Genomic DNA, 20,321 nt, shown 5'->3' with positions numbered 1-20,321 from the left:
GTGTGGGTGGGAGTCTGTGTGTGTGTTTGCACAAGTGCATATGCCTCTATGTATGCAGTTTCTACTTACTTTAAAACAGTAAACAAATTTCTAAAATTCTTAGCTCAACCGAGGACCTTAATATTACCTACTAAAGATGAAAAAAAACATGTAAGTTTTCAAAGTGTCAGAAATGAGAATATAGATTCCATGAGGCCATTAGAATTTCCTCCTGAGTTAGGAACCCTTAGAGGTCAAACATAAGAGAACAAAAGGAAAAGGGCATGAATAAACTGCTTACACATCCACATAGGAATGAGAAGCAAAGAAAGCAAGTGAGGAAAAAGGAACGAGGAAAGAAGCACGTCGTAAAGGAAGAAAGGATACTACAGGCAAGAGACGAAAGGAGGTTTTCATGGTGGAAAATAGAAGGCAAACGGCAAATATACCAGTTCAAGTGAATTGCAAACTTGAAAGTCCTACTGAGGTGACGTCTAGCTGGAGCGGGAATCAGGCACTCGGGATGGCGGCTCCGCTGCAGTGTTAGCTTTCTTCCTCCTCGGATGCATCTGAGGAGCGAGAAGACTCATCTGACTCTGCATCCAGGACTCTCTCTTCAAGAGGTGCCCTGGGACGACGCCCTGGAAGGGGATGACTTCTGCGTGTGATGTGATGCATGAGGAACGAAAGCATGTTATTCTGAATCAGGTGGCTGTGGCCCGAGCCGTCTCCATCTCGATCCCGCTTGTTCTTCTTAATCAGGTCCTTTAAGCCGAGAAGCTTGGTGGTCGCTTTAGCCGTGGGTGCCCAGATCTTGGGATCGTGGTCTAGGCCACTGGTCGCCATCACAGGCAGGTAAGGATGGGGCTCAAGACAGTTGATGTTCCCTGCCCTGTCCCCCTCCAAGAACTGAACGATCTGACAGGACGACTTCTCCCAGAGGAAGATGTGCCCGCAATCACTGCCGCTCACCACAAACTCACTCCGGGGCCCGTAGAAACTGACACCTTTGACCGTGGCATTATTTCTGTGGCCCTTGTATCGCTTCACGTACTGGGCCCCATCCGGGTGGGAGGAGTGGAAGAGGTAGATATCTTCGTCGTTGTAGCTGACCAGGAGCTCTGTGCCGTCGTGGCTGTACACCAGGCAGGTGATTAATGGCTGGGACTCACAGTGGACCAGGTGATGAGGGCAGAACTTCTTGAGCACCCCGTTATTGTCAGTCTCATCGATTTTCCTCTGGTCATAAATTCTCACAAACTGGTCCCTCCCCCCGACAGCAAACTGGTAAATATTGGCAGGATTCACAAAGACTGTGTACAGGCCCACCCTGGACTCCTTCTCTTTGGTGACCACCACCCTGGAAGCTGGGCGGTCCTGCCTGAGGTCAATGTCATAGACAACCGCATCTTCCCCCGCTGTGAGGAACCTGACAGGGGAGTCGGGCACCAGGGCCACCTTGTGGCAGGCCCCCCTGTGCTGGGCCACATGCTTGGAAACCCTGCTCAGCGAGATAGCGGGCAGCTGTGCCACGCGCACCTGCCCGTCGCGGGCACACGTGACCAGGGTGGAGTCGCCGCAGTTGGGCAGGAACTTGGCCTGAAAGACGTTATTTCTGTGGCCCGTGTTAAAGGCCATGACGGGGCGCTGGCGCACCCAGTCCCAGATGATGGCCGTGAGGTCGTCACTGCCGCTGGCCAGCCAGGTGCCGCGCTGGTTGAAGTGCACGCTGTTGACGCAGCCGCTGTGGCCCTGCAGCCCGTACTGCAGGCGGAAGCGCTGCACAAAGGCGCGGGCCCCACAGGCCTCATACACGAAGCGGGTGCTGGAGCCCAGCTGGCGATCGCGCAGCGCAGTGAGCACCTGCCAGCGCGGCCGGGGCAGGGCCGAGGTCTCCGAGGACACCCAGGTCTCCAGGGCCTTGTCCCCCTGGGACACGCGCTGGGCAGGCCAGGCCCCGCCGCTCTGCGCGCCATGCTGCGCCTGGGCCGCCTCCTCGCCCCCCTCCACTTCCTCTGCTTCCTCCGCCGCCGCCGCCCCTTCCTCTCCGGGCTCTCGGTCCGAGCACAAGTACTCGCCTGTGGCTTCTGCTCTGGCTCCCTGGATCCCCGGGACCATGCTGTCATTTTCGGGGTCTCCGCTGGCCAGGAGGGGAGCGACGGCGTCCCCGCTGCCGCCTCTGTGCCTGCTTACTCCGCAGCGCCTCTGGGCCGGGGACATTCCACGCAGGTCCCCGGATGTTCGCACCCGGGCCTCCCGCCCTGACTGGTCCCCGGAGCCCCCTGCGCTGTGCCCATAGGCAGACATGATGCTCACTGTGGCCCGGCTGTGCTGGGAAAGTTCTAGAAGCCTGGAGAAGGGAGCGGGCCAGCCAAGGGCCTCGGCAGGTCAGCACACAGGAAGGACGCCAACTGGGGTCAGCCAAGGTGTGAAGGGTGACTTCCGGTTCATAGGTCCGCAGCTATGGGAGCCGATGAGGTTGAAAAGACCTCTGCCATCCCGTCCAGGGTCTCGCGCGATTTCGGGGCTGCACACAGAGTTCCAGGCCAGAGCCGCATCCCTGCAGCCACATGACAGCCTCTGTGCTTGCTGTTCCTTCCAAGGCGGAAGCTGCTTGCTCCTTGGAAACATTGTTTCCAGTAGACCAGCCACAACACACCCTCCCAAGGAAGAACACGGACCCGCAGACGCTCAGTGCCCTGCTCCAAGGTAGTGTGCTCTTGTGAAATGAATAAGCAAATGCCACGAGAGGTGGCCAAGGCCCGCGCAGCCAGGGAGCTCCTGAGATAAAAACAGCCGTCTCCGGCAGATCGGACCCCTTCAAGGAAACCTGGAGAGCTCGACTGCCTGCCTACGAAAGCCATAGGGTCACAGGTAAAACACACAAAGCCTACTGAATTGCATTTGAGATCTAAAAACGAGTATTTTTCAGTAGCAGTCGTTCCCAAATATTGCATTAGACATGACTTCTGCTAAAGAGATGTACTGTTTATTTGAAATGCAGATTGCACTGTGTGGCCTCAATTTTTATTTGTTGTGCCTGACAGTCTTTCTCAGTGAGAAGTGTAATTTTGTCCCTCAGTGTAATCAAGGCTGGAATCACGTGGTCAATGGCAAGTAGACATTGAAATGAGTAACTGCCTCACCAGTTTGAAAGAGAAGCATGTTTATTTTGTTTGTCCACCTGAGATTCTATGTATGTATTTGGATGTCCTTCCATGGAAGATCCTCAGGGGACTCCAACATAATGTTATGAGGAAGGAACTCCAGGAGGTTGTCCAATTTAACATAATGTCATGAGAAAGAAACTCTTCTGTGATGTTAAAAACTATCAACATATTTTCAGTCAATCCCCAATAGGTAAGAGGCTTGGATGTGGGTGCTTTTAGGAAAAGAATGCTCTTTGGAGACAGTTCACTGTCATTGCCGCGTTAACTTCAGAGCTTTTCCAAAGGAATTATCTAGGGTGAGGTCAGTCCGTTTTCAAAGGGCTACGGTAAACTGCTGACTAAGAATGCGGAGAACAGGTTTCCGACACAGTAATTGCAAGATCAATGCAAAGTTGATTAAACATAGAATTATAAAAGTTTTCTAAAGGGAGAGACCAGTTCTAATAGTAACGGAAAGGCATGTGAAAGGAGGTTCACAGTGATTTCTGAAGCGTAGTAGCACAGCAGTCTGAAAAGCACCGGAAAGCCTAACAAGAGGAACACGGAGAAATAAATTAACATATATTTCTGTAAGGGAGTCATGTACAAAAATCAGACTTAATCAATTAAGTACAGCAATAGGAGTGATTCATAACACAGCGATGAGGAAACCACAAATGACAGCAGAATCATTGATAATTTCACTTTTATGCAGATCTTTATAGTTTTCCTATGCAGATTTGAAATGGCAAGGAAATGATTGAATCAGATTTCAGGATAATTATTAGGAGAGGAGGATGTTAAAATCTGGAAGAGAGGAAACTTAGAGAAATCTTGGTAATGCCTATAGCTCACCCTGGAAAGAGTTTTTGTTGTTCCCTTTGCTATCGATTGTCCGTCATATGCATTTATATACGCTTTTCTGTGTATGATACGTGGCATAGTAGGGTGTTGTTTTCAGATAATGTTCATGAACAAAGGGTCTTGCTCTGCCATGGACCACAACATACAAAACAAAAGATAACAACAATATTACACTAAAACCAGAGCATTAAACCCTAATATGCCCTTGCAGACATCATGCAGGCGAGGAATCGCTATTAATTGACTTGGAAATATGTGTAGTCCCATTTCAAGGAAGAGTTCCGCTGTTAGAGGTTGAATCAGCTTATTTTAATTTGATGCTATTGAATTAGTTTGAGTCTTTTTCTACCTGCTCATTAAGTACACTAACTATGAATTGAATTTTCTTTTTTTTAAAATATATTTTATTGATTTTTTACAGAGAGGAAGGGAGAGAGATAGAGAGTTAGAAACATCGATGAGAGAGAAACATCGATCAGCTGCCTCCTGCACATCTCCTACTGGGGATATGCCTGCAACCCAGGTACATGCCCTTGACCGGAATCGAACCTGGGATCTTTCAGTCCGCAGGCCGACGCTCTATCCACTGAGCCAAACTGGTTTCGGCTGAATTTTCATTTAAGTTTGCATTTCATTAAGTTGATCCATTTGGTATATTTCCATTCCCGTTCATTCATTCATTCACCACAGATTTATTAAAAGTTTCTAAGGAAACGCCATGCGCTGTTCTAGGTTTGGGTAGTAGTTGGTGAATAAGCGTGGTAATCCCTTCAGCCATCGGGAAGTGGAAACAGACAAGTCGATACGTAGATCCTATGAGGCAGAGATGAGTAATATGGGAAGAAATAAAGCTGTGTTTGTATATATGGACTAGAGCAGCCGTGGGCAAACTATGGCCCGCGGGCCGGATCCGGCCCATTTGAAATGAATAAAACTAAAAAAAAAAAAAAAAAAAAGACCTTACCCTTTTATGTAATGATGTTTACTTTGAATTTATATTAGTTCACACAAACACTCCATCCATGCTTTTGTTCCGGCCCTCCGGTCCAGTTTAAGAACCCATTGTGGCCCTTGAGTCAAAAAGTTTGCCCACCCCTGGACTCGAGGATGTTATTTTAGACAGTGAATTCAAATAATGTCTCATTGACAGGATGACTTAGGCAGAGGGCTGAAAGAAAGGAGAGATGGTGCATGCAAATAGCTAGGATAAGAATGGTCCCTGAAAAGTGGCATTGAGGGTAAATGCTCTGAAATAGTGGCACAATATGAGTGTCCATGGCACTTGAAGGAGGCCCCTATGACTGAAGCAATGCAAGTAAGCATTACAGAGCCTGCCAGGCAAGGGGATTAGGAGAAGCAAAGGCCATCTCAACAGAGCCTTTTTGTCTGACCATCCTGAGGAATTTTATTTTTATTTCATTCTATGTGTAGTGGAAAGCCTTTAGAAGCTTGTGAACAGGGGAAAGGCCTTACCAGACTTACTTCTTGAAAAGAGACCCTGGCTGCTGTGTGGAGAATAGAATGGGGTAGAAAGAGAGAGCAGACGTACTAAGCTATTGCTCTCACCCAGGTGAGAAATGACGGTGGGTTAAACTAGGATGAGGATGGAGCAGTTGGTGGAAATGGGTTATGTTTGGAATATGTTTTGAAAGTGGATGTGATAACATTTTCTCATAAGTGGAATGTGTGTGAGGTGTATTTCTCAGGACACTGGCCTGGTACACCTTTCACTTGGGCAATTTGAAGCAGTTCCTAAGGGGGATTTGTTCAAAGATGAGAGAAGGCTGTAGAGAAATCACAAGGGAAAGGTCAGGACCTCAGGCCTATAATGACCAGGAAGACATTGTGCCGCTAGGCCTATAGGTGGGGAAGAAAGGGAGCAGTTACCAAAACCTGAGACAGAAAAGACAGTGTAGACCAGGGGTGGGCAAACTTTTTGACTCGAGGGCCACAACGGGTTCTTAATCTGGACCGGAGGGCCAGAACAAAAGCTTGGATGGAGTGTTTGTGTGAACTAATATAAATTCAAAGTAAACATCATTACATAAAAGGGTACAGTCCTTTTTTTTTTTAGTTTTATTCATTTCAAACAGGCCAGATCCAGCCCGTGGGCCATAGTTTGCCCAGGGCTGGTGTAGAGGGTCTGACCCGCTGGACATGAGCGATCATTAGCCATCAGTCAGTGAGCTCAGAGGGAGGGAGCTAGAGAGACACATTCCCCCAATTTAGTAGCCTCTCTCTGCTCCCCTGCTGGTACTTCCCACTGAGTCATTTGAAGAAGGTAGAATTTTGTATTCTGTAACTCTGCTGAGTTTATTAGTTCTAACAGGTGTGTGTGTGTGTGTGTGTGTGTGTGTGTGTGTGTGTGTGTGTAATCTTTACAGTTTTCCATATATAAGATAATGTCATCTGCAAACATTTACTTTTACTTATCCCTTTCCAATTTGGAAGCCTTTTATTTATTTATTTTCATGCCTAATTTCTCTGACTAGAAGTTCCAGTACTGTGTTGAATAAAGATGTCAAGGACAGACACCCTTACCTGTTTCTGGATCTTAAAAACAAAAACAAAAAAAGAACATCTGAAAAGCTTTCAGTTTTTCACTGTGGAGTATGATGTTACCTGCAGCATTGTGATATGTGACCTTTATTATGCTGAGGCAAATTCTGTCTATACTTAGCTTGTTAAGAATTTTTATCATGAAAGGGTATTGAATTTTATCAATTTTTGCACTTACTGTGATGATCATGTGATTTTTATTTTTTAAAAGTCTTTATTATTTAAAGTATTACATGTAGTATTACATATGCCTCCCCCCCCCATTGAGCTCTCCCTGACCACCCCCACCACCCAGTACATTCCATCATCCCCTAGTGTCTGTGTCCATTAGTTAGGCTTATATGCATGTATACAAGTCCTTTGGTTGATCTCTCTCCCTTGCCCCCATCCTCCCCTATCTTCCCTCTGAAGGTTGATTGTCTTTTTGATGCTTCTCTGTCTCTAGATCTATTTCTGTTCATCAATTTATTATATTCCACAAATGACTGAGATCATGTGATATTTATCTTTCTCTGACTGGCCTATTTCACTTAGCATAATGCTCTCCATGTTCATCTATACTGTTGCAAATGGTAAGAGTTCTTTCTTTTTTACAGCAGTGTTGTATTCCATTTGGTAGATGTATCACACGTTTTTAATCCATTCATCTGCTGATGGGCACTTAAGCTGTTTCCAAATCTTAGCTATTGTAAATTGTGCTGCTATGAACATAATGGTGTATAGATCATGTGATTTTTATCTTTCATTCTGTTAAAATGGTGTACCACTTTGATTGATTTGCTTATGTTGAGCCATCCTTGCATCCCAGGGATAGAGACCACATGGTCATGGTGTATGGTGTATTGTCCTTTAAATGCGCTACTGATTTTGGTTTGCTGGGTTTTTGTTTGGTTGAGGATTTTTGCATCTGTGTTCATCAGGACTATTGGTCTATGGATTTCTTGTAGTGTTTTTGCCTGCTTTTGCATTCAGGGGACTAACAATGTACTATGCAAAAGGAAATTAAGAAAAGAATCCCATATACAATAGCACCAAAAACAATAAAATACTTAAGAATAAACTTTGTCAAGGAAGTAAAAAGACTTGTACAGTGGAAATTACCAAACAATAATGAAAGGCATTAAAGAAGACACAAATAAATGGAAAGACATCCAGTGTCCATGGGTTGGAACACTTAATATTATTAAAATGTCCATACTACCCAAGGTGAACTACAAATACAATGCAATTCCTGTCAGAAGGGGAAATGCAGTCAAGATAATCCTTTTTCAGTCTGGATCACCACTGGATGTTATATGTTCGTGACGATTTAGTAGTAAGGGTAAAAACTGATAATGCAAGGGAGATACAAGTTTTAGGGAGACTGTCTTGAATAGGCAGAAGGCATAGGATTCAATGCACAGGTAGAGGAATTGTAACAGGAAGGCAGACAAAATACTTAGCACACAGGCAAGTAGGTTGTAGCTTTGCTGGTGGAAGAATGTATGTATTCTCTTCTAATTGCTTCCATTCTCCCAGTGAAAAAAGAAGGAAGGATAGCAGCCATTAAAAAGGAAGATGAAAGCTATGCTAGATCTTCTTCTTGGAGAAGATGTGTAATAGTCAACTCAGTGAATGGGAGAATGAGTCCAATAGGGGAGTGGAGAATTGTTGCCTGGAAGCAGAGAGGGTCCACTTGTAGTTGTACAGCATAAAAGTGAAATGAGACATCATGGTCACTTGTGTTTCTCTATTTCAGATACTTGAAGACAGGAGTGGAGTAGGCAAATTCAAAGATTAAATTAAAATCTAATTTTTTTGCTAGTTGAGGATAATGGAGAGCTTGGGGGCAAGGGAACTTAGATCCTACATAATGAAATTTTTATAATAAGGAACCATGAGGCAGGCTGGTGTGACTCATTGGTTGAGAAAGCAGGAGGTCATGGTTTGATTCCTGGTCAGGCAGGGCACATGCCCAAGTTGTGGGCTCGATCCCCAGTGCAGGAGGGAGCTGATCAATAATGATTATCATTGATGTTTCTATCGCTCTCTTCCTCTCTCTAAAATTAATAAAAACTTACCTTTAAAAAATGAGGAATCATGAATTTAACTATCAAAAAGGGAATTAAGGAAAATAGGGGACCATAAAGCGGGCAAATTTTATAGGGTCATTGCATTGGAAGTCCCAGTGGAGGCTACTTTTGCTGTGATCGACAGGTGTGTTCAACCAGAGAGGAAGTAGAGTTCGTTTTTGCTTTACTACCTCATGGCCTGTAAGTATATGTGACGCTTAGGAGGGCAGGATGACCCAGAACACTATAATCCGTACCAGCCTATTAAAGCAAAAGCAATTTGATTAAAAGAGTAAAGTAATTCACTCTAAGACATGGCTGACTGATAAGCTTAATTTTCCCAGAAGCTATTTCCTTAATCTAAGAGGAATTTCCTAGTCTAGGAGAGAGATTTTTTTTTAGAAGAAACCTTCCAGAACCACTTGAATATCTGAGGACATTACTATAACCAGTTTTTTAAAAGGACTGGAGTGGGAGCCATCTGCCTTCGTCTATTAGAATGGTTTTAAAACTAATACAGTGGTTTTGAAATGATTACGCTGATTGTTATTTTTCCCCATCCCCCAACTGCCTCTTTTTGGTAGTCGTCTGCCTGTTCTCTACACTGAATGGGTCTTTGTTCTGTTTTGTTTTTCTGGATTTCACTTATCAATGAAATCATATAGTACCTGTCTTTCTCTGTACCTGCTCTAATTACTCTTACAGGCCAGCAGTACTACTGCCTGATTCTGAGAGTGGCATTCAAAGAGGGGTCCTACCAGATCGCCTCAGTGTGTTTGGGGATTCAAGAGAATCCTTTCTGAAATATTATCCCACCTCCCTCACGTAATGGGATTGTCTCATTTTCAGCCTTCACAGGAGGAACACCTCAGACTTGTAAACCATTTTCATGACATCAATGGTATACTAAGATTAGAAGATTTTCTGTGGACATTTCATAAGATGTTGGCAAAACTTACATTTAAATGTGCTTCCTGGATTTTAGAAACACCTATTCAAATTTCTAGGAAGCCCAGAAACTTCAGGAGGCCATTTGGAAACAAAAGACTAAAAAATTCTTTATATTCTAGAATTGTTTTCTTTTTGAGCAAATAATTGAAATAGCAAAATATATGTTACTTGAATTATTTACAGAGTGTCCTGTGAAAAACAGTGACAGGAGAGACTGTTTTGGGGTAGACATTGGGCTTAGATGGGCTTCCAGGAAAAAATTTGAGAATAGTATCATTAAAGGAGGAACAGCAGAGCAGCACAGAGCCAACTAAGAGGAATTGTCTTCTGGGCTCTTGGGTATGCATGCCCACATTCCTCTGCCTCACCCTCATTCAGCCTCAGTCTCATATGGGTGGGGTCTGAGAAGCCATTACAGATGAATACATGGTCTGTGACAGGAGGAAGCAGCAACTGCGTGACATATTCTGGAAAATGAAAAGTCTCAGTATGATTGGAGCCCAGAGTAAGTGTAAACAGCATTCTGAGACAAGGCCAGCCTGTAACTTATAATCTTTTATTGCAGAAGTCCTCAAACTTTTTGGTCTCAGGACTCCCTTGGCATTCTGAAAAACTATTGAGATAGTACTTATATTGATATTAGAGACCCAGTGCACAAAATTCGTGCATGGATAGGGTCCCTAATAGCTGCTGGCTGCCAGCCAGGGACTTCCTTCATTCGTGCCACCCTCTGGTGCTCAGCACACGTCAGAGCGAGCGATCAAACTCCCAGTCGATCTAACTCCCGAGGGGACACTTTGCATATTAGGCTTTTATATATATAGATGATTTGCATCTTCTGATATTTGCCACCTTAGACATTAAAGCAGAAACAAATATTTAAATAGTTATTAATTTGTTTTGAAAAAGAATAATAAACCTCATTACATGTTCATAAATATTTTCTAAAAGCTATTTTCCTCCAAACAAATTGAATTTCACAATGCTGCATATTTCTTTATTATCTGGTTTAATAGAAGACATCTGGATTCTCATGTCTGCTTCTTCAAGCAATCTTGCAATATCACCAGTTTTGCAGTATCTGGATTACTTGCCTGTACATTTGTGAGAGAATGAGGATGAAAAAGGCACATAACATTTTAAGATTATCATTAACATAATATTGACCTTTCAGACCCTGAAAAGGGTCTCAGTGAACCCTGTCCCTCCCCATGGGTCCCCAAGCACACTTTAAGAACTGCTGATTTGTTATAAAGACATATAGAGAACAAATTGGGTTCTATCTAGTTGAGGATACATAGATTTTTCAATAATTTAATACTTGGATAGAGGCGAGGTTAGATGTTTGGAAACAAAATTCAAATAATTTCTCACAGTTTATCTGGAAGGACTGTTTTTACAGACATGTATATAATACCATTAGTACTTTTTTTCATGTGTCTAGTTTCCTCTACTCAAAAATAAGTTACTTGGAAGTAGGTACTGCTTTTGATTCATCTTTATGGCTACAGATTTTTGTAGAGAGTACAGAGTAAGCACCAAGTAAAGACCTGTTGAAATAAGTGAAAGAACCAAGTAAATGGCTATCAGAATATTGCAGATAAATGATGGCCCAGTCTTGAACTTAATGTCAATAGTAATATAGATAAAGCAGATTCAGGAGATGTATGGAGTTCACTGTTGACTGACTAGAAATGCTGTTGACCTACTTCCTGGGTAAGGATTGTGAAAGAAAAGACATGCAACACTACTATTTCAACCTTTTGTGGCCCTGGTTCAGGAGGAATAGGAAGGATGGAATGGGTGGGGTTTGAAGGGATGATTTCTGGTTTCATTTTGCATATGATGAATTTCAGGTGCTTGTGGGATTTAAGCCTCTCCTAATACCTTAGGCTGTTTTCAAAATTACATAGGGTCTTATCTAATTAAGCCAAGATCTCAGTCATTTCAATATTTGTTTTCAATGTTTAATATTTTAGTATTTGTTTTTAATACATTTGATGTTTCAGTGTTTATTTTTAATGTCTTCATATTTTAAATGTTTAATCAGAATTCTTGGATTTTTTTTTTCTGTCCTAACTTTCCAATTCTATTAGTGGATCCCGATTTGTTGTCAACCAAGTGGGATTAATTTGGCTGTTGCACAGTGGCTTATTTTCAAATTCACTACTTTTACGTTCTATCCATAATGCGGGGAATTGAATTATTCCTACAATTCTGGGAAGAAATCTGCCAACCCCACTCTTAATATGGATGTGTTGGAGAAAGTAGGAAACACAGCATTTGACTTATTCATGGAAATTGACCAATGTTCAGCCAGCATCCTCCTACATCAGAAGCCCCATCTAGGATTCATGACACATTTACAAGTATGACTATCAGTAAGAACGGATTTTCATAGCTCACAATTCATTAAATAGACACCATGTAATTTAAACAGTGAAGCATTATGCGAAAAATGTGTTGTGAACAACCTAAAATGAGCTCAGAAGTGAACAAAGTCTGGCTTCATGTTTTCAAGAGAGTAACCCCAACAAAAGAAAGAACACTTCAAGTACTAAAGGGATTCAGTTCTCATGTACTTTATTGTCACTCATCTTTCCATCTGGCCAGAGTAGTTATTTTATCCCATTCTTCCATATTGAGTGCCATTCTGTCTTTATATTTTGTTGCTGATCTACTCTGCAAGCCTAATTGTTGTCCTGTCACAGGAGGATGTGAATAATTTTAAAGTTAGTAAGACTAGCATCTGCACCGATAGAAAATAATAGTCATCTATAATAATAAAATCATAATATGCTAATTAGACTGGATGTCTTTCTAGCTGACCTGTAGGACAAAGCCAGGGCTGCGAGGGAAACCCAAGTCCTGGGTGCCAGAGGGAAGCTGGTGCCGGCAGCTGGGGGAAGGAAGGCCTACTCTTGCATGAATTTCATGCATCGGGCCTCTAGTTTCATTATGATTAGTCTATTTTTTTTAATTTATGACAAAAATGTATCAATATCTCCAAAGAATGAGTGACTACCACCCCTCTTAAAAGCTGAATACAGCCCCCAGCTCTAATTATTTTCATTGCTTTAAATTTTAAAAAAACTGTGTTTGTGAAAGTTTGAGCTCTTAGTATGTATCATTTATTCCTATTGGTTGTACAATTCAGTGAGTTACAGAAATTGTACCATTGAAGAAAAATTAAAATACAGTTTTGAAAACAGAATTGCTTTTCATTTTCATCAATTATGAATTTTGCATTTAATAAAGCACATAGTGAGCATAAAAACCTGAATATTCATGAATCTCACTAGAGATATTGATGTATTTAAGCGAATAAGAGAACATTATTTCTAGGGATATGTGGGATGGATAGTCATGATAATGAGTGAAATAAAGATATAAAACTGAAATACAAAAAAAGATTCTGCTATAATACAATGGAATTTTTACCATCCCCACCTCCTAGAATTAAGCACATTAGATTTAAAAGTAAACAAAAGTCTGTATTTTTTAAAACATCTATTATTGGAAGTAGTGCCACTATTCCTTTATCCTTTCATTTACATGCAGAAGGAAATTTATGCTTTGCCCCATTTTTGGAATAGTTCTTTTTTTTTACTCTTAATGTGATACGTTAGACTCTGAAATATGGCATTTCACTATTGAGCTGAGTCACTGCTCATGCGTGAAACACCCCCTTGCTTTCTTGCCCACAATTTCCCCTCAATGTTCAGACATGGTTGGTAGTTTGGGCTTCTTGTCAATATGCAGTATGTGTATTTGGAAAGTGCCCAGGGCCTGTCTTTATTTATTTTTTTTAATAATACCCCTACCTCCCCCAGGTCTTCACTACCCCATTGCCAGTGTCCATGGGCTATGCCTATAAGTACTGTATATAAGTTATTTAGCTTATCTCTTCTCATTCTCCTAACCCCACATTAAGTTACTGTATAAGTGCTGGCCATCCTTCTTGCTGGTGCTTTTACCACTGAATCTGGTAGTGATATGAATTTGGCATCCTTTTCTGTGCACTATTTTGGTACATACATTGACTGCTCTACAGATCACATCAACTCTCTGTTTATATGGTGTTTTTTTTCTTCAGTCTTTCTCTCCCCTTCCCCATTCATTGCCCCCCACCCCCGCCAACCTACCCACTAAATTAGTGCCAACATTTAGATTTTCTGTGAGTTAAGTGATCCCTACTTCAGTTCCTAACTTTAACCATGTTTTCTAGTCCAGCTTTTACTGAAGAATGTTATTGCTTGGGGGGTGGTGGTTAGGAGGGTGGGAAATGGTGGTTATAAATTGCTTTAAAAATTAATGAATCCACTTGATGAGAAAAGGGGTGAATAGTAAGATTTGGTCTATCGGATTCAGTTTTATAAATTGCAAATGAGAGGGTTAAAATGCATGATTTTAAAGGCTAATTTTAGTCAACTACAAGTTGACTCTATGATACAACATGACTGATTTTCTTATATGACTTCTAAATAAACCCTAAAGCCAATTTCAAAGAATGAGACTGCAAATGTAGTAGGAGAAGCATCATGTTTGTTGGAATAAAATGCATGAATTTCCAGAGTGACTACTTTGAAAGGTTGTACTCATTTGGAACAGAAAAGATTTAGTGAGTTTATTAAACATTAGTGATATTATATTCATTTTAGTTTCATCATTTACATCCCAAGGGGAAGTCATTCAAATAGCATGTGTTCATTACTGAGTAAGCTGTAAAGACAGTTATAACCAGAGTCAACATAGGGAGGGCTCCCAAAGGTGTGGGTAGTTGGGAAAACAAAGAGTTGGGAGAAAGAGACAAGCTAAACAACTGACAAGAGGAAGAGGAAGAGTCCTGGTAAAATTAAAAAAAGGCTTGGGATTAAGACTCCACAGCACTTGTTTCTTTTAGAATATGAACAGATACATTTTCACCTGATGATTCATGTATAAGGAAAGTATTAAAAACCATTTGGCCTGGCTGGCATGGCTCAGTGGTTGAACCTATAAGCCAGGAAGTCAGAGTTATATTCTAGGTCAGGGAACATGCCTGGGTGGCGGGCTCGATCCCTAGTGTGGGGCATGCAGGAGGCAGCTGATCAATGATTCTCTCTCATCATTGATGTTTCTATCTCTCTCCCTCTCCTTCCTGTCTGAGATCAATAAAAATATTTTTTTAAAACCCAGCCATTTGAAGAAGAGATTGTCCAGTGTTTGTTAAAAATTCTTAAAGGTGTAGGGAGACAGTGCACTGTTAATCGGCAGAAATGTTTTAAGTACATGACTATAGAACATGATTTTCCTGAGTGAAAATGTTTTCCTCTTTTAAACAGAATTGCAGTAGGCAGAATAATGACCATCCTCCCAAACCTGTGAATATGTTAACTTACGTGGTAAAAGGGAATCTGCTTATGTGATTAAATTAAAGAGCTTGAGATGGGGAGCTGATCTTTGACTATCTGGATGGGCCCAATCTATATCTATATACCTATACCTATACCTATACCTATACCTATACCTATACCTATACCTATACCTAATCTATCTATAAAGCCTAATATGCAAAGTGTCCCCTCAGGAGTTGGACCCACTGGGAGTTTGATTGCTCGCTATGACCTGTGCTGACCACCAGGTGGTGGCACAGAATGAAGGAAGGCCCCGCTGGGCAGCCTTTAGGGACCCTACCTGTGCACAAATTTCGTTCACTGGGCCTCTAGTGTAATCATAAGGATCCTTGTAAGAGAGTGAGGCAGGAGGGTCAGAGCCAAAGGAGACATGATAATGGAAGCAGAGGTCAGAGTGATGCGGGGTCATGAGGCAGTATCCTGAAGCTGGAAAGGGAGTAGAAACCAATTCTCCCCTAGGGCCTCCAGAAGGAATGCAACCCTGCTTCCCTATTTTGGGCTTCTCACCTGCAGAACTGTAATATGATAAGTTTGTGTTGTTTTCAGCCACTAGTTTGTGGTAATTTATTACACCAGTAATATAAAACTAATATGGGGGTATTAATCTGAGCAAAGCACTCCATAGTATCTTTAAAATATTTCTAAGCCAAGATGAAGGAGTTAAGACTATGCAACAATGGTTGCAGTCAGATTCAAAACTGCCACAGTAGATATGATCAAAACATGGGGCTTAAACACATGGTATCCAGGGCTTGGGTTTGAATCCTAACCCTGCCCTTTTGTAGTTATATAATTAGGGGCAAGCTCTTTGACATTTCTGTGCTTCTGTGACCCTATATGGAAAGTGTAATGAATTATCACAACTGTCTCAGAGAGAGTATTGTGGGATAAAAATAAATTCAAATGGATAGTTAATTACTATTACATAAATTAATATTTTTGAATTGCTTAGAATATTTCCTGGTACATAGTTGAACACTACATAAAGGTTAGCTGTCATTATTAGTAGTGCCAGCCAAAAGTAAATTCTGTGGTCACAGGTTCAAGGTTCTGAACTTGATTTTAAACATTTCAATATTTGTAGCAATGGCTTGAATAATGACACTAAAGCCTGGGGACATAAAATTGAGAGCTACAGATAAAACAGGCTAAAGCCAATGGAATGAATATATTCACGCTCCACCAAAAAACCCAAAGGTTTATGTCCCAAATATTTGCCAGCATTATGATTTATTTACTTTAAATATATGACTAGCATGTTGCGATCTGTTCCACAGATTGAATTGTAAATAGAGTTAAACAAACTTTAAGGTTTTTTGTTTTTGTTTTTAAGAAAAATAGCCCTAGCTGGTTTGGCTCAGTGGATAGAGCATTGGCCTGCGGACTGAAGGGTCCCGGGTTTGATTCCAGTTAAGGGCACACGCCCGGGCTGCAGGCTTGACCCCCAGTAGGGGGTGTGCAGGAGGCAGCCGATCAATGATTCTCTCTCATCACTGGTGTGTTTCTCTCTCCATCTCCCTTCCTCTGTGAAATAAAAAAAAAATTATATATTGACCAATGGACACAGACACTGGGGCAGTGGGGGCTTGCCCTGAGTGAGAATGTCTTGGCGGGGAGGGGGGTAGCAATTGGGAAAAAGGAGACATATGTAAAACTTTCGACAACAAAAAAAAAATTAAAGAAAAATGTATGTGATTTTCTATATCACAACACTAAATTAGCAGAACACCAATATCTTTCTTCATACTCTAACTATTGCTGGATCACTTCCTTGCCAGGGAATAGCTTTGCCCCTGCAAGGTCCAGGAGCTTTTGCATATCAGATGACCTCCCTATCCTTGACTTACCCAGGAAAATTGGAGTGAGAATAAATCAAGTTTCATTCAGGTAGAGAAAAAGAAAGAGGCCAGGCCATGAGTGCCACAGTGCAAGAAGCAAAAAAATCTGTGTCCAAGTGGATGTGGGCAAACTGGAGAGTGAGTTTTGTGTATGGTCAGTTAGTTCTTGGGATTATATGTTTGGGTGGGTGGGTGGGGGTTGTTTCCAAGCTTTATGGTGCCAAATTCTGACTCTGACTTCTGGTTGAGACAAGGCATGATTCCTAACATGGTCTGTTTTGGAATTGTCATGGCTTTTGTCCCACTTAGCTCCCCTTCTACTGTGGTGTCAGTTTTCATTATAATGATGGTATTATGACCTTTGGGGGTCAGTCTCTGGTCAATTTTTCCTCCATCTTAGAAGGATCTGGTTCTAGCCAGTCCTTTTTGTTGTTGATCTCTACAACCACCACAGGGGTTTTCCTGCCATAAACTATTTTTCTCTTTATTTTTTTAAAAATATTTTTATTGATCTCAGATGTTGTTTTATAAAGATATATGATTTTTTGGTCAAGTATGTTTCATTTTTTAAAAATATATTTTTATTGATTTCAGAGAGAAAGGGGGAGGGAGAGAGAGATAGAAACATCAATGATGATAGAGAACCATTGGTTGGCTGCCTCCCGCACACCCCCTACTGGGGATTGAGCCTGCAACCTGGGCATGTGCCCTGACAGGAAATTGAGCTTTGACCTCCTGGTTCGCAGGTTGACACTCAACCACTGAGCCATGCCGGCTGAGCAACTAGTTTCTCTTTAATCAATCCTAGCGGTAGGGGCTCTTGTGAGAGGTTGAGGGCTCCTATTTCTTCATCCCACTTGCTGGGATCTTTCCTTAACTTCTTTCTTTCCTGACTCATAACCACCTCCTCACACATTCAGTTTGTTGAAACCATATATGACTTATAGAGACCTAAATATTGGCAGGTGTCATTGGGAGTAAGGTTCAGTCCAACTCCTAAATCCAAATAAGGATTACCTGATGAATTCTTTAATGTTTTGTCTTACCACTGCCACATAAAGACATTTTTAACAACTAATCTTACATTCTTATAGTCAGTCCCTACAAAGTTATCAATGGAGTCCTTATTTTGGGTATCCATGGTTATACTTCTTAGGGCTCAGTATTTCCATCCTGTGCCCAGCTAGGAGTACAGCATCAAAATTGGTTTAGGCCCAGCCAGCATGGCTCAGTGATTGAGTGTCGACTTTACAAACCAGGAGGTCATGGTTCCATTCCTGGTCAGGGCACATGCCCAGGTTGTAGGCTCTATCCCCAGTGGGGGGAGTGCAAGAGGCAGCCAATCAATGATTCTCTCTCATCATTGATGTTTCGAACTCTCTCCCTCTCCCTTCTTCACTGAAATAAAATATATATATATTTTAAAAATTGGTTTAGGACAGTGATTGAAAAAAAAAAATTGAAAAGATCAGTCATTGCTTGCCTAGAGCTAGAATCATGGGAGAGGACTGAATACAAAATAGGGAAGTTTGGGGAGATGATGGAGATAACCTGCATCATGATTGCCATGGTGGTTATGTCAAAAGTCCAAAAAGAATAGAAGTACTAGTAAAACCAATGAATCACTAAAGCAGTAATTGGTAAAAGTTTATTGTGCACCCCCCAAAAGACATTTGGGAGTACTCAAATCAAAACACAGAATGAAGGTCAAGTGTGTATTGTTATAAAGCAGCAATATAGTGAGAAAGCAGTGACTGTTTATTCTTCAGAATGATTGGATATAATATTACAATTTTCAGTGGTTACCTCATATCAGCCTTAAAAAACTGTTCAAGTTTTGCTTCTGATTTCCAGAGGCATAAGCAAGAACTGACCTGGATCAAGTTAGTCTTGCAAAATAAGCTAAATTAAACTTTGTTTGTGTGACTGTTGCCAGTGAAAATGGAGTCCTTAGCAGCATCGTGAGGTTGAAGTTTTGTGGTAAGATTTATTGGGGTTGAAATGGAATGTTCCCCATGTCCCATCTCCATACATCCGCTGTGAAGAAAGTCCAACCTTGTCTTCATCAAGCCCAGAAAAAAGGCCAGTGTCCACAGATTCTGTGCCATTGGTTCAGTCCATTTCAGTCCCATTTCATATCCAACTAGCTTAGTCTGTGTTCCTGGCTACACCCCAGCTGGTTCAATGTCCAGACCTGTGCTTGGAGTCCACATGGCTACAGGCTGTGTGGCTGCTAGTACCACATGGCTACATGGATAAAGAACACGAGAGCAAATGGGACAAGTGCATGTGAGTGAATGAGCTTTGTTTGCTTGGATTATATTATCTTGGGTTTGTTAATCTCACTAGCTGATGCATCTCTAATAATATCTATAATAATAAAAGCATAATATGCTACTTATACCAGACAGCCAAACGACCTTTTGGACGTCCAGGGCTGTGAGGGCCGAGTCTCTTGCACGAATTTCATGCATTGGGCCTCTAGTATTATATAATATTTATAGCAGTTGTTGCAGTAAGCATTTTTTCCTTTTTCTAATTTTAACTGGAACACCTGCAATGTATCATAAATAAAATATTTGGGAAACATTTTAATGAATTATCTGTTGAATCCTATTTTATCAAGGTATTTTTGTTTTGTTTTAAGAAGAAATAGGTTTGAGTCCAGTCTAAATGCCGTTTCAACATTTTAAAAAATCAGTCAAATTAAGTTGCATTGAATTGCATCAGTGATCTGCATTAGTGAGAGATAAATGATAATTTATTCTGTCCTTTTCTTTTATTGTGCTTTTATTCTGCTTATAGATAACATATTACTCACACTTCATAAAAATATTTTTGAGAAATTACTTCTTTATATGTACTCTTGAATAGGTGAATTATCATCAGAATGATCTGTTCTTTGTGGATTTGGTAGGTTTTCATGTGAAACCATCCAAACTTGGTGTTATTTATAGGTCAGAGGTTATTTTATTTACAAATCTCCAGTTTTCCACTTTCTCATCTGTTAATGATTGTAGATTTTATTTTTCTAGAGCCCTATCCATTTCATTTATTTTTTTTTGCATAAGATGACCTAAAATAGCTTGTAAATGTTTTTCAAAATTCCATTAGTGATTTTGATTATTTATTCATATTTTTCTAATTTTGTGTTTTTCAGGATGCTGATAGTTTATTAATATTTTTTGCTCCGTGGTTTAATATGAAACGTAGACAAATTAAGTGAGTTATGTCCACTTGGATTCATTTAAATATGTTTAAGTGTTTTGTAGTTACTACTAATATTTAGGGCTTTAAAATATCTTTTTATTAGTAGTACCATTAAACATATACTCTTATATAATATCCTTAGTCTTCTTTTCCTTTAGGCAGTTTTATTATGAGCAACTGTGAAATTAATTAGCTTGTAAATTCTCCTTTTTCTTCTCCTCCCATTTCCAATTTGTTCAATAGTATTACCTTTTATAATAGTTACCACCATTAGTTCAAAATTATACTGGAAGACCCAGACTGTAGAAAAAGGTAAAATTGAAT

General features: G+C 41.1%; 1 protein-coding gene and 1 pseudogene across 1 annotated transcript; one reads left to right on the top strand and one right to left on the bottom strand.

Moving 5' to 3' along the window:
* Positions 1-522: 522 nt before the first annotated feature.
* LOC132223700 (DDB1- and CUL4-associated factor 8-like) lies at positions 523-2,286 on the bottom strand. The gene has a single exon (XM_059678751.1). The coding sequence runs from the start codon at positions 2,284-2,286 to the stop codon at positions 523-525; it is 1,764 nt and encodes a 587-aa protein (XP_059534734.1).
* Positions 2,287-2,549: 263 nt separating this feature from the next.
* Positions 2,550-20,321, top strand: part of LOC132223698 (importin subunit alpha-1-like) — a 54,239-nt pseudogene continuing 36,467 nt past the window's right edge.

The sequence above is a fragment of the Myotis daubentonii genome, chromosome X (assembly GCF_963259705.1).
Source record: "Myotis daubentonii chromosome X, mMyoDau2.1, whole genome shotgun sequence".
NCBI classification, from domain to species: domain Eukaryota; kingdom Metazoa; phylum Chordata; class Mammalia; order Chiroptera; family Vespertilionidae; genus Myotis; species Myotis daubentonii.
The sequence above is the reverse complement of the archived record's forward strand: the minus strand, read 5'-3'. Positions and strand labels throughout refer to the sequence as shown.